The sequence below is a fragment of the Physeter macrocephalus genome, chromosome 9 (genome assembly GCF_002837175.3).
Source record: "Physeter macrocephalus isolate SW-GA chromosome 9, ASM283717v5, whole genome shotgun sequence".
NCBI lineage: Eukaryota > Metazoa > Chordata > Mammalia > Artiodactyla > Physeteridae > Physeter > Physeter macrocephalus.
The window spans coordinates 25,707,320-25,720,179 of record NC_041222.1 but is presented as its reverse complement, the minus strand read 5'-3'; the positions used below and the strand labels follow the sequence as shown (position 1 = coordinate 25,720,179).

Below are 12,860 nucleotides of genomic sequence, written 5' to 3'. Positions count from 1 at the left end.
CGTATGGGGCCTCCATTCACAGAAATACTGCGTAGCCACAAAACATGATGCTCTCAACGATCTTTGTGCTTCAGAACCACCTGGAGAGAACTAAAGAAATATGAAATATAAAAACATGGCCCCCACCTAAGAGATCTGGATTCATTTGGTTTGGAAAAGAGTATGGGTGTCGGGCTTCTCTGGTGGCACAGTGGTTAAGAATCCTCCTGCCAATGCAGGGGACATGGGTTCGAGCCCTGGTCCAGGTATCCCACATGCTGCGGAGCAGCTAAGCCCGTGCACCACAACTACCGAGCTTGCGCTCTATAGCCCTCGAGCCACTACTACTGAAGCCCGCGTGCCTAGAGCCCATGCTCCGCAACAAGAGAAGCCACTGCAACGAGAAGCCTGTGCACCACAATGAAGAGTACCCCCGCTTGCTGCAACTAGAGAAAGCCTGTGCACAGCAACTAAGACCCAACGCAGCCAAAAATAAATAAATTTATATTAAAAAAAAAAAAAGTATGGGTGTTTTCTTTTTCTGCTGCAGGGTTAGGGTTCGGGCAACCTTATATGTGTGTCATTTTGCATCCATGTGAATACGGTCAGTCCTCTTCATTCATAGATTCTGTGTTTGTGAACTCGCCTACTTGCTAAAATTTCTTTGTAACCCCAGAGTCAATACTCGTGGTGCTTTCACTGTCATTCGATAACACACACAGAGCATCAAAAGTCTGAGTCGCTCTCCCAGCTGAGGTTGAACAAGGGTCTGCCTTCTTGTTTTACCTCTCATATTAAAAATAAGTATCCTTATTGTGGTCTATGAAGTACCACATTTCTCACATTTTTGTGCGTTGTGTTGGTGCTTTTGCTGTTTAAAATGGCTCCCAAGCCTAGTGCTGAAGTGCTATCCATTGTTCTCCTAAGCCGTGATGTGCCAGATGGAGAAAACGTGTGTTAGATGTGTTGTTCAGATATGAGTTACAGTGCTGTTGGCTATGAGTTCAGTGTTAATCAACAATGTATATTAAACAAGGTGTCTTCCAGTAGAAACACACATAAAACAAAATTATGTATTGATCAGTTGATGAAAATGTCCACCTACCTGGGAGAGGCTTGCAGGAACCTAACCCTGTGTCTCCCCTAGGAATTCACGGTTCACAGGGACTCTGTAGAACACGATTACCGTGAGTAATGAGAGTTGACTGTATATCCTTAGGATAAATTTCCAAATTGGAGTTGCTGGGTCAGAACAATTTCTATTTCAGGCAGCAGTGTTTCACCACCTGTTGCCTCCCACTCTCAGCAACTTTTTTTTTTTTTAACATCTTTATTGGAGTATAATTGCTTTACAATGGTGTGTTAGTTTCTGCTTTACAACAAAGTGAATCAGTTATACATATACATATGTTCCCATATCTCTTCCCTCTTGCGTCTCCTCAGCAACTTTTTGATCTCTGATCTTTGTTAGTCTTATAGGTAAAAATGGTATTTCACTGCAAATTAATTTGCATTCCTTTCATTAGGAGGGAGACTGAGCATCTTTTCATAAACATAAGGACCACTTGTATTTCCTTTAATGAGCACTCTCTTTTGCCCATTTTTCTTTTGGTTTGTTGGTCTTTTTCTTATTAGTTTGTATATAGTTATATATACTTTGTATATAATTACATATAATTTCTTTTTATATAAGGGAATAAGCTTATTACCTGAGATAATATTTTTTGGCTTAGTTTGCTGTTTGATTTTTTTGACTGTACTTATGATGGCTTTCACATTGTTAACAAAATTTCTTTTGTATTTAAATTCATCAACTTTTTTTTTTAATGGTTTCTCTGTTTTGCATCAAACTGAAAAGGTTTCCCTCCTGCTGAGATTACAAAAGAAATTCACCTATGGTTTCTTCTGGTACATTCATGGTTTTCACTTTTTATATTTAAATCTTTTATCCATCTGGAACTTATTTTTGTGTAAGTTGTGAGGTAAGGATCTAACTTTATTCTTTTCCAGATGGCTACCCCTTTATCCCAATGAAATTTATTGAATAATTCATTTTTCTCCACTAATTTGAAATGCCCACCTTTACTAGATACTAAAATAATCAGGAATAATTTTTATTCTTTCAGTTTCCTTGTTACTTATCTGAATCTAGACATTTTTAAACAATCAACATCTAATATAATAAGAATTTTATTGCTAATATCTAATATTGCTTTTATAATAAAATACTTTTGTAATAAGAATAAAAGAAACTGAAGATTTTTCATTGATTTAAACAAATTTTATAAAATTAATGAATATATGCTATGACAAGATGCAAACAGCAGAGAAGTATATAAAATGAAACATAAAAGAATCCCTTCTCGGGCTTCCCTGGTGGCGCAGTGGTTGAGAGTCCGCCTGCCGATGCAGGGGACATGGGTTCGTGCCCCGGTCCGGGAGGATCCCACATGCCGCGGAGCGGCTGGGCCCGTGAGCCATGGCCGCTGAGCCTGCGCTCCGCAACGGCAGAGGCCATAACAGTGAGAGACCCGTGTACCGCAAAAAAAAAAAAAAAAAAAAAAATCCCTTCTCACCCACTCTCCACACATAGTGTCCCTTTCCCACAGGTGGATACTGTTAACAATCTGGTGTTTGTTCTACCAGACCTTTTAAAAAGTGCCCTTACACACACACACACACACACACACACACACACACACACACACATACATGTGCGTGCATATTGTGTGTATCATAATGCTGGTCTTCATACTGCTTTTCTTTTTTTTTCTTTTTTTTTTTGCGGTACGCGGGCCTCTCACTGTTGCGGCCTCTCCCGTTGCGGAGTGCAGGCTCAGCGGCCATGGCTTACGGACCCAGCCGCTCCGCGGCATGTGGGATCCTCCCGGACCGGGGCACGAACCCGTGTCCCCTGCATCGGCAGGTGGACTCTCAACCACTGCGCCACCAGGGAAGCCTCATACTGCTTTTCTCATTTAGAGATCTTTCCATATCTGTACAAAGAGATGCACCTCACTTTTTAATAACTGTATTATATGCCTTGTTTTGCTGTATTATAATTCATGAAACCACTCCAGATGACGAACATGTAAATTAATTCCAGCTTTTCTCGCCTACAAGTAGTGTTATGATAAGCACTATGTGTCTACACCTTTGACCCTGTGGGATTATTTCCAAGGGGAAGCCTCCCGCTAGGGGAATTGCTAGTCAAGGGGCTTAACATCAGACATTTGGAGAGTGCCAGACCAACTTCCAAAACATTGCAGGAGAGTGTCCATTTCCATACGCTCTTATCAACACTGGTAATCTTTTTAAAATTTTGCCTAAATGTAGGCAAAAAATGGACTGTTTTATTTCCCAAGTGGTTGGTGGGATCGAACGTCATGTCATCTTACTGACCATTCCTTTCCTGTACGTTGATGAGGTGTGTTTGAAACTGTGAAATGTTGGAAGAAGTATGAGTACATTATTCACTAAGAACAGTGTGCCCCCAGTCAGAATGCTGGGAATGCTGGCCATGTGGGGTACACATGGAACTGGAGCCCATTGAGAAAAAGAAGCCCCGTGCATAGGTGGATCCCCAGGTGGGGCTCCAAACAAACACTGAACTGTGCTCAGAAGACGTGGGTTCCAGATACTCCAGCTTGGCTTGTGTGACTTCAGACCTGCTCCACCCCTCTCTCTGAGCCTCAGTTTCTTCATCTGTAAAATGGACGGCTGGTGTCTCATACCCAGGGGTCCCACCTCCTCCTACCTGTGCTCTCAGTGAAGTTCCCCAGGTTGAGGATGTCGTTGAGTTCTTGGTAGTGGTTCTGTTTAATGTAGGTGGTCTTTTCTGGTGTGTCCTGCAGCTGCATGGTGACCTCTTCCAAGTCTTTGTCCAGCTAGAAAACAAAGGCTCCAGCTGAGTCAGAGCCCCCGGCCCAGCCCCTGCCCTGGCCCCAGGTGGAAAACTGAGTTTTCCCAACTCACTAGTATAATCACAAATCTTTAAGAACTCCTTTCTTTCTGAGGATGTCTTGAATCGGGCATTGCTGGACCCCAGAGCCTGGGCCAGGTGGGTAATAAACTCCTGTCAGATTCTGACAAACCGTCTCTGTCTAGTTCATGTTCCTCCCGGTTCTTGCAGCCATAACGACGGTAGATGGGACTGCACGGCCATGACGTGGGGATGCTCTAGAGGGGACATGGTGGGGAACGGCAGCCCGGAAGTCCCTGCACGGGCAGAGGGACTCCAATGGGAGGATGGGGCCCTGGCGACCAGTGCTGGGGGAGGTACCTCTGTGATCTTCATTCGCAGGCGATGGTTTTCTGACTGCAGGCCCTCTAGGCGGGACGTGCTTGCTTGGTTCACGCTGGTGACTGAGGTGGAGGTTTTAGAATCTTCTTTCTTCTGATTCTGAGTGAACTGGAATCGTCTGTTCTGAGTTGCTGCGTCTGGGTTTGTTCTCAGAGTGATGAGCTGAAAGGACAAAGGTGGGGCTGAAAAGAGGACCCTGGGGCCCTTCCTCCCATGCCCATCCAGCTGCTTCCAGCGGGTCCTGCACTGGAGGCAACATGGGGCCCCAGGAACGACACAGGCTGGGAGTCTGGAGCCCTGGGCTCAGACTTGTTTCTGTCCCTCGTTTGTGTGTGCCCTTGGGCAGCCCCCTTCCCCTTGCAGAGTCTCGGTTTTCTTCCTTGCCACTAGATGTCTGGTCTCCTGATCCTGATTCCACCCGCATCCCAGCTATCCTACAGAGGCCACCCAGGGCCCCTTAGGCCTAGCTCCAGCTGAGCCTCACTCTGCCTTAGGCCTAGCTCCACGTAGAAAATAAACAGCTGTAGGTGACAGCTGTGAAGACAATGGGAGGAAAGTGAAGGCCTGTGCTTGTTAGAACCATGGCCACAGCCTCTGTCCACCAGGACCTATGGTTCAGAGGCGAGGGGCAGGGATGGAGGAAGGATCTTCACCAGGCCAGAGGCATCCAGGGCAGAGTGCTCACCACGGTGCTCTGGGCCTGGGCTGGGGTCTGTGGAGGGTCTGGAAGGACGGTGAGGGTAAAGGAAGTCCAGGGGGAAGAAATGGCATTTGCAAATGCAGGGAGGCCTAGGGCTCAGGGCACTTATAGAGAGGGGCAGTTGGATGGTGGACAGAGTTCTCTGGGGGAGACAAGGAGATCCAATGGTCCTGAAAGCCAGCCCAGTGTCGGGGACTTGATCCTGGAGCCAGGAAGGCAATGAGGAGCTATCAAGGGTGACAAAGCAGAGTGACCCCCTCAGAGCTGGGCTTAGAATCACCTGGCATCTTTTACAGGGTGGAGAGGAAGTCAGAATGCAGGCAGAGAAGCTGTGGTGTGAGCCTGGAGCCTGGGAAGGTGTTGACAACTAAAGGAGGGAGTGTATGCCAGAGGCGCCCAGGAGGCTGGAGGACCCATGGGACCCCCAGCGATCTCTCCTCTCCCCTTTCCCTAAGACAGACACTCCCTAACTTGGGTCGATGACTTCTCAACTACCTCTGTTTCCTGCTGCTTCTTTTACTCTTGAGACCCACCAACGTCAGGTTTTCCTCTACACAGATCAGCCTACTGCAGGGGTCAAGGCCTCTGATTCACCTGCCCACTGCTGGGTAGGATAATGTTTGGAAAATATCTCTCAGGTCAGCCCTTCAGACGAATGAAAAACATAAGTGGTTGTTAAAAATGGTTATTCCTTTTGACCCACTAATACTACTTCTGTGACTCTACCTTAAGGGAATAATCGGAAACAAGGAAAATGTATTATGTAGAAAAAAAAAAGTTCATTTATAATATAAAAAATCTGGAAACAACTGTAATGCTCACCAATAAAGGATCAAGTGGTTGAGTAAATTATGGAACTTCCCCTCAACAATGGTTATGAATGTGAGAAGATAGAAAGGGCAAAAGTTAAGTTAAAAAGGCAAATTGCAAAGTATGCTATAATTACAGCTATATCTGAAAAAGCATCACTGCCCTAAACCATTAAGAGGCTTGGAAGGAAACACATCAAAAATATTAACAGTAAAAAAACAAACCAAAACATTAACAGTGATTATTTTTGGCTGGCAGGACTATGTGAGATTTCTGAAAAATCTGGTTTTTTGCTTTTCTGCATTTTTCCAAACTTTCTGTGATGTGAATTGTGTTCATCATTAAAAAAAAAAAAAAAAAAGAGTGTATAAAACTTGTAGAAAGTGGGAGAAACACAGCAATGCCCTTGTGATGGAGTCAGAGGCCAGAGACGCCAGGGTGGTGAGGTGGGGGATTGCTGGCACCTGCTCCGTACCTTTGGCACAAACACCAGGCAGAGGGTGATGGTGCTGCAGAAGATGATGACCAGGGCCACAATGCAGAACTGCACGTTAGGCTGGTCCCGGGTCAGGAAGGAGACGGCAGCTCCGATGATGCACATGATCCCCACGTTGTAGACGCTCATCCCAATGTACTTGCTGTCATTGAGTGCGGGGATGCTGACGTTTCGGGTCTCCCAAGCTAAGAAACAACCGAACAACTGGAACGGTGAACAGAAAAGGGAGACGGTCATTACCAGGTGGCGGCATACACTCCTGCTCTGAGAAGCTACTGAACTGAGGGTTATTCTGTTACTCCCCGCTACTCTGAAGTGGGGGCTTGCGGGGGAGGGAGGCTGGGGGTTTGCTGCTGTCCAGGTCTTCTGGATAATCTTGTCTCCACAATCTGTCTCCACTTGTGGCCCTGGGTTGAGTCCTGCCAAGGAAATGCAGACTGGGGTGTTACACTGTCTGGTCCTCCTTCACCTCCACCACTGGTTCACACACACACCCACAGGAGGCCACAGTGGGAAAAAACTTCAGACACAGTCTCAACCACATCCCCTCCCTCTACAGAGAACCTGAAGGCCCAGAAGAGAGGAAGGGGCTTGCCCAAGGCCACAGAGCAATATGGTGGCAACAGTGGACTGTGTCTCTAGAAGTTAAGGCTAGTCTTTTTTCTGTTAAACCAGGCAGAGCCCCTGTGTCTGGGACCCCCAATGCACATAGCCACCCAGAGTACAGAGACTACATTTCCTAGCCGTCCTTGAAGCTAGGTGTGGCATATGACTGGGTTCTAGACAATGCCATGTAGGTGGAAGTGGTGTGTACAAGTTCTGGGAGGAAAAGGCTGTTCCTCTTCCACCTTCCTAGCAGATGGAGTGGAATGTGATGGCTGGAGCTTGAGCAGCCATCTTAGACCATAAAGTCATCTTAGACCATGATGTGGAAGAGGAAGATGAGGAAGACAAGATGCAAGGAGCTCAGATTCTAGTAGCCTCCACACCAGCCCTTTTGCTTACCTGACAAGGAAATTATCTTTTTTAAAAACTACTATTATTGTGGGTTTTCTGTCACTTGCAGCTCTACTCCTAGCTAATACATTTCCAAAAGAAATGAATAGGGTAGAAGTCAAATGTGATGTAAAGTAGGGTGTTGAGGGTTTTAGCTATCATGTGTTGTCTGAGGGGAGGGCAGGCTGCAGAGAAAGTGCAGATGGAATGCTGGGTAGAATGGTGGTGTGGGCAGGAGGGAGAGCTGACCACAGCTGCTGACTGCTGCAGGGGCTTCGGCTGTGGTCCAGCCCCTCCAGGAGGCTGTCCTACAAAGGCTTCCTTTCCCTCTGGCCTTATCTCTGAAGTCTGGGGCATCCAACACCTGCACGAACCATGTAACATCATCCCAAGGGCCTACACTATCTCACAGGGCTTCTGTCCAGATGAAATGAGAGGATGGATGTGAAAGCATTTTGTAAACTGTTATATCCATTATAAGAGTAAGTTAATAATTATTTTGTAATTGGTATTTTTTACAACCATAGTTGTTTTCCTCTCCTTTAAATGTGTTAGCTCACAGACTGATTTATTATTATTTTTAATTCCAATTAAAATAGGAACCAGAAGCCCAGGAAGCAGATACTGAGTGAGGGATGGAAACCACGCTGTTGAAAGCTTGCTTCGTGCTGGTTCCTTCGTGTGCGGTGCCTTCAATCCTACAGCTGGGCGTGGCTTTCCACATCCTGGGGGGGAAGAAGCAGAGGCTAGGCAAGGCCAAATGGCCTGCCTGGGGTCCCTTGGTGATGTGCGTCAGGGCTGGATGGGTGCTACAGATGCCTGCTCTCTCACGGGGGCTCTGTGTGCCTCCTCTCTGCCACAGAGGCCGATCGCGGCTTCACTTCACTATGGAAGGATCTGAGGAGGGTGCAGTTGCAGGCATGGTTTGCACAGGATGTGGAGAGAAGATTCAAGGGTCAACCCAGAATAAGGTCGGGTGGGACTGCCCTTTCAAGTCCTTCCTAACTTTGAAATTCCACAGTCGTGTGAGGTGGGCTTGGTATGTGATCTCTGTATAACAGATGAATGGAGTGGAAAGAGTATTGGGGTTTGGAAATTGGAGGTTACCAGGAGGCCTTTGGCAAATCATTTAACTTGTCTGAGCCTGATTTCCCCCATCTCCAAATGGTGGTGGTTCCACTCATCTCCCACAGGATGTGAATGTGCGCTGGGTACCAACAGACTGCTGTCAAGGAGCAGGACGGTGGCAGCTGGGAGGCACACTCACAGTGAAATGGGGACATTATTTGTACCTATCTCATGTGATTGTTGTGGGACTGAAATGACACGGGCCAGGCACCGAGACTGGCAAAGAGCAAGTGCTTAGTCCTGGGGGCTCTGTTTATTTTTATGTTGACGGAGGCGCTTAGGAGAGAGCTCTGACAGAAGCATTTCCCCCACTCTGCCTCCCGCTCTGCACCTACCATGAGAAGCCCCTTATAGGCATAGACGATGCCAAGCCAGATGGTCATGTGGGTGTTCTCACAGTGCTCTAGCAGAGGGCGGATGGAGATGTCCCGTCCTGCTGGGTCCGGCTGTGCGAAGAGAAAACAGAAACCCAGGGATGGCACTGGGCACCCTCCCAGCAGCCAGGTCCCTGTTTCATAGCCCTTTTCCCTCCCATGAGCCACAGCCAGTGCTACCATCCAGGAGGCCTTTTGGACCCCATCTCTGTGTTCCATGGGACTCAGGCCTCAACCAGCGTTGACTGCTTTCTGTTTGTTGGTCGTGATTCAGCTCTGACCTTCAGTTATCTGAGTGCTTCATGCATTTCCAGCTTGAGTCAGAGCTCGGGAGTAGGGACTGGGTCACTTCTGTGCCCCTAGTACCTAGCACAAGACCTGGCCCAGAGCAGGCATCTTTCTATAACATTTGTTAAAAGAGTAAGGGTGAGAATGAAGCACAAAGTTAGGTGTGGAGGCCTTCAGGTGCCTCTGGAATTAACTCAGGTAGTTGGGAGATAGTTATCTACTGGCTAGACCAAGCACGGGGCCTGTCAAACCCCTTTAAGGAAGGAGATCTTCTTGCCCACCACCTCCATGAAGGGAGCAGTGGTGGCAGCTGTGTTATGTACCACATGATGCACTCTGGGCCAGAGTTGATTGATTGGACAAGGGGTGGGCACCTGACCTTAGGTAGCCAATCTGAGGCTTGTCAGGGACCTATGAGGTTTCCTAGTGCAAAGTGCTCTGCCCAAAGAGGGGTGGTGGAGAGGATCCAACCCAAGCAACGTTCTCTCTCTCAGGAATGAGAAACTCCAGGAGAGAATCAGCCAGATGGTGGCAAGAGGAGAAAAAGACAACAAGGGAGTGAAAAAATATTTACTGTAGATATATTTTTTTAATGAACTATTTGAGAGTAAGTTGCAGGCATCCTGGCCCTTCTTCACCCCTACATATCTAGCATGTTTTTCCTAAGAACAGGAGATTCTCTTATATAACCACATATACCTACCAAATTCAGGAAATTTAACATTGATACAGTATATTATCTAATACACTATTTTTTAATTTTGCTATTGGCCCAATAATGTCCTTTAAGGACCCAATCCAGGACCATGTGTTGCATTTACTTATCATGTCTGTAGTCAGCCTTGGAATCATACCTTCCTCCTTCAATCTCAAGACCTCAGCAAGCCCAGAAATAAACCCACACACCTACAGTCAATTAATCTTTGACAAAGGAGGCAAGAATATAAAATGGGAAAAAGGCTCTTCAGCAAGTGGTGCTGTTAAATTGGACAGCCGCATGTAAATCAATAAAGTTAGAACACACCCTCACACCATGCACACACAAAAAACTCAAAATGGCTTAAGATTTAAACGTTAGACATGACACCATAAACCTCCTAGAAGAGAACATAGACAAGACATTCTCTGACATAAATCATACCAGTGTTCGTAGGTCAGTCTCCCAAGGCAGTAGAAATAAAAATAAACAAATGGGACCTAATTAAACTTAAAAGCTTTTGCATAGCAAAGGAAACCATTAAAAAAACGAAAAGAGGGGGCTTCCCCGGTGGCGCAGTGGTTGAGAGTCTGCCTGCTGATGCAGGGGACGCAGGTTCGTGCCCCGGTCTGGGAAGATCCCACATGCCGCGGAGCGGCTGGGCCCGTGAGCCATGGCCGCTGGGCCTGCGCGTCCGGAGCCTGTGCTCCGCAACGGGAGAGGCCACAGCAGAGAGAGGCCCGCATACCACAAAAAAAAAACAACAACAAAACAAAAAAACGAAAAGAGGGATATCCCTGGTGGTGCAGTGGTTAAGAATCCACCTGCCAATGCAGGGGACATGGGTTCGAGCCCTGGTCCGGGAAGATCCCACATGCCGTGGAGCAACTAAGCCCGTGAGCCACAACTACTGAGCCTGCACTCTAGAGCCGGTTAGCCACAACTACTGAAGCCCGCGCGCCTAGAGCCCGTGCTCTGCAACAAGAGAAGCCACTGCAACGAGAAGCCCGCGCACCGCAATGAAGCATAGCCCCCACTCACTGCAACTAGAGAAAGCCCACGTGCAGCAACCAAGACCCAACACAGCCAAAGATTAAAAAAAAAAAAGTCTACAAATAACATGCTGGAGAGGGTGTGGAGAAAAGGGAACCCTCCTACACTGCTTGTGGCAATGTCAGTTGGTGCAGCCACTATGGAAAAGAGTATGGAGGTTCCTCAGAAAACTAAAAATAGAATTACCATATGATCCAGCAGTCCCACTCTTGGGCATATACCTGGACAAAACTATAATTCAAAAAGATACATGCACCTCTATGTCCACAGCAGCACTATTTACAATAGGCAAAACATGGAAACATCCTAAATGTCCATCGACAGATGAATGGATAAAGAAAATGTACATATATACAATGGAATACTACTCAGCCATAAAAAAGAATGAAATAATGCCATCTGCAGCAACATGGATGCAACTAGAGATTATCATACTAAGTGAAGGAAGTCAGAAAGGGAAAGACAAATACCACATGATATCGCTTATATGTGGGATCTAAAATATGACACAAATGAACTTTTCTATGAAACAAACAGACACACAAACATAGAGATCAGACTTGGGGTTGCCAAGGGGAAGGGAGGGAAGGAGAGGGATGGACTAGGAGTTTGGGGTTGGTAGATGCAAACTATTACATTTAGAATGGATAACAAGGTCCTACTGTATAGCACAGGGAACTATATCCAATCTCCTGGGATAAACCACAATGGAAAAGAATATAAAAAAGAATGCATGTGTATGTGTGTATAACTGAGTCACTTTGCTGCACAGCAGAGATAGGCATAACATGATAAATCAACTACACTTCAATTAAAAAAGAAAAAGACCTCAGCCTACTTCAGTCTGTTGTCATTTATTTTGTAGAATGTCCCTCAGTTTGGGTTTGTCTGAATGTGTTTTCATGATTGAATTCAGGTTATGTATTCTTGGCAGGAATTCTATGTAAGTGATGTTCTCACCTCCACAGTGTTTCACATGAGGGGCATTTGATGGCACTTTCTCCCATTATTGGTGATGTTTTTGATCATCTGGTTGAGGTGATGTCAGCCAGATCTCTCCACTTCAAAGGTACCATTTCCCTCTTGTAATTAATAAATAATCTGTGGGAGATACTTTGAGACTGTGTGGGTATCCTGTTCCCCCACAAACATTAACTCAGTGGTTGCAGCTTCCAAAGATGATTCCTATCTGAGTCATATTACTTTAGTGGCTGCAAAATGGTGATTTTCTGACTCTAACATTCCATTTAAATACTTGGCAATATATTGTAAACAAGATCTTTCCTCCCACTCATTTATGTACATCAGTATAGACTTATGGGATCCTTTTAGATTCAGTGTCTTATAATCCATTACTACTATTATTCATTTTGTTCAAATTTTCCAGATTTGGCTAGTAGGAAACCCCTTCATGCTGTCTCCTGTGTTTTTTCATGTCCCCATAATTTTTTTGAGCACTTTCCTACTTCTTGGCACAAGAGGTTCCAGGCTCTCCTTGTATTTTCCTTGCCCTAGTCTTGGAATCAGCCATTTCTCTGAGGAGTCCTGGTTCTTTGTAGCAGAGAATAGTATTTAGAAACCGAGATCTGGGCACTGATATGCTCACTCTTCCTAGGGTATCATTATTTCTAGGCCCCTTTACCTATCTATCTATCTACCCATCCATCTACCATCATTCTATCTCTTTATCATCTATCTATAGATATAAATAAAATCCAACACCACAGTGCTCTTGCTTGCTTTCCCCCATTCCATATTTGCGTCTTTATTCTCACAGTGAGATCCCTGGTTTCTAACAACATCAAGGTATTCACTCATTTTCTCAATTCTATATTAGACACAAAATAGTTTCAAAATTGCTACATCCATACACTACCAACAGCAAATTTACTAAGTTGAAGATGTCCTTGCAAATCTGCCTTTAGCACAGATCCCACTGAGGGTATCTCATCAAAGAACTGTGTTCTGGATGTTGCCTCTTAAGGCCCAGGGTAAAGCCACACTCCTGAGGGTAGGGGTAGGCATGCCCAGGGTCA

General features: G+C 45.9%; 1 protein-coding gene across 1 annotated transcript in view; it reads right to left on the bottom strand.

Annotated features, from left to right (window-relative positions):
* The window catches only part of GABBR2 (gamma-aminobutyric acid type B receptor subunit 2), a 370,296-nt gene that overhangs the window by 3,546 nt on the left and 353,890 nt on the right, over positions 1-12,860 (bottom strand). Inside the window, exons 14-17 of the mRNA XM_024126525.3 lie at positions 8,748-8,858; positions 6,268-6,492; positions 4,262-4,444; positions 3,737-3,866 (exon numbers count right to left, since the gene is read on the bottom strand). Coding sequence (XP_023982293.1) covers positions 3,737-3,866; positions 4,262-4,444; positions 6,268-6,492; positions 8,748-8,858 — 649 coding nt within the window. The remainder of the gene's footprint in view (positions 1-3,736; positions 3,867-4,261; positions 4,445-6,267; positions 6,493-8,747; positions 8,859-12,860) is intronic.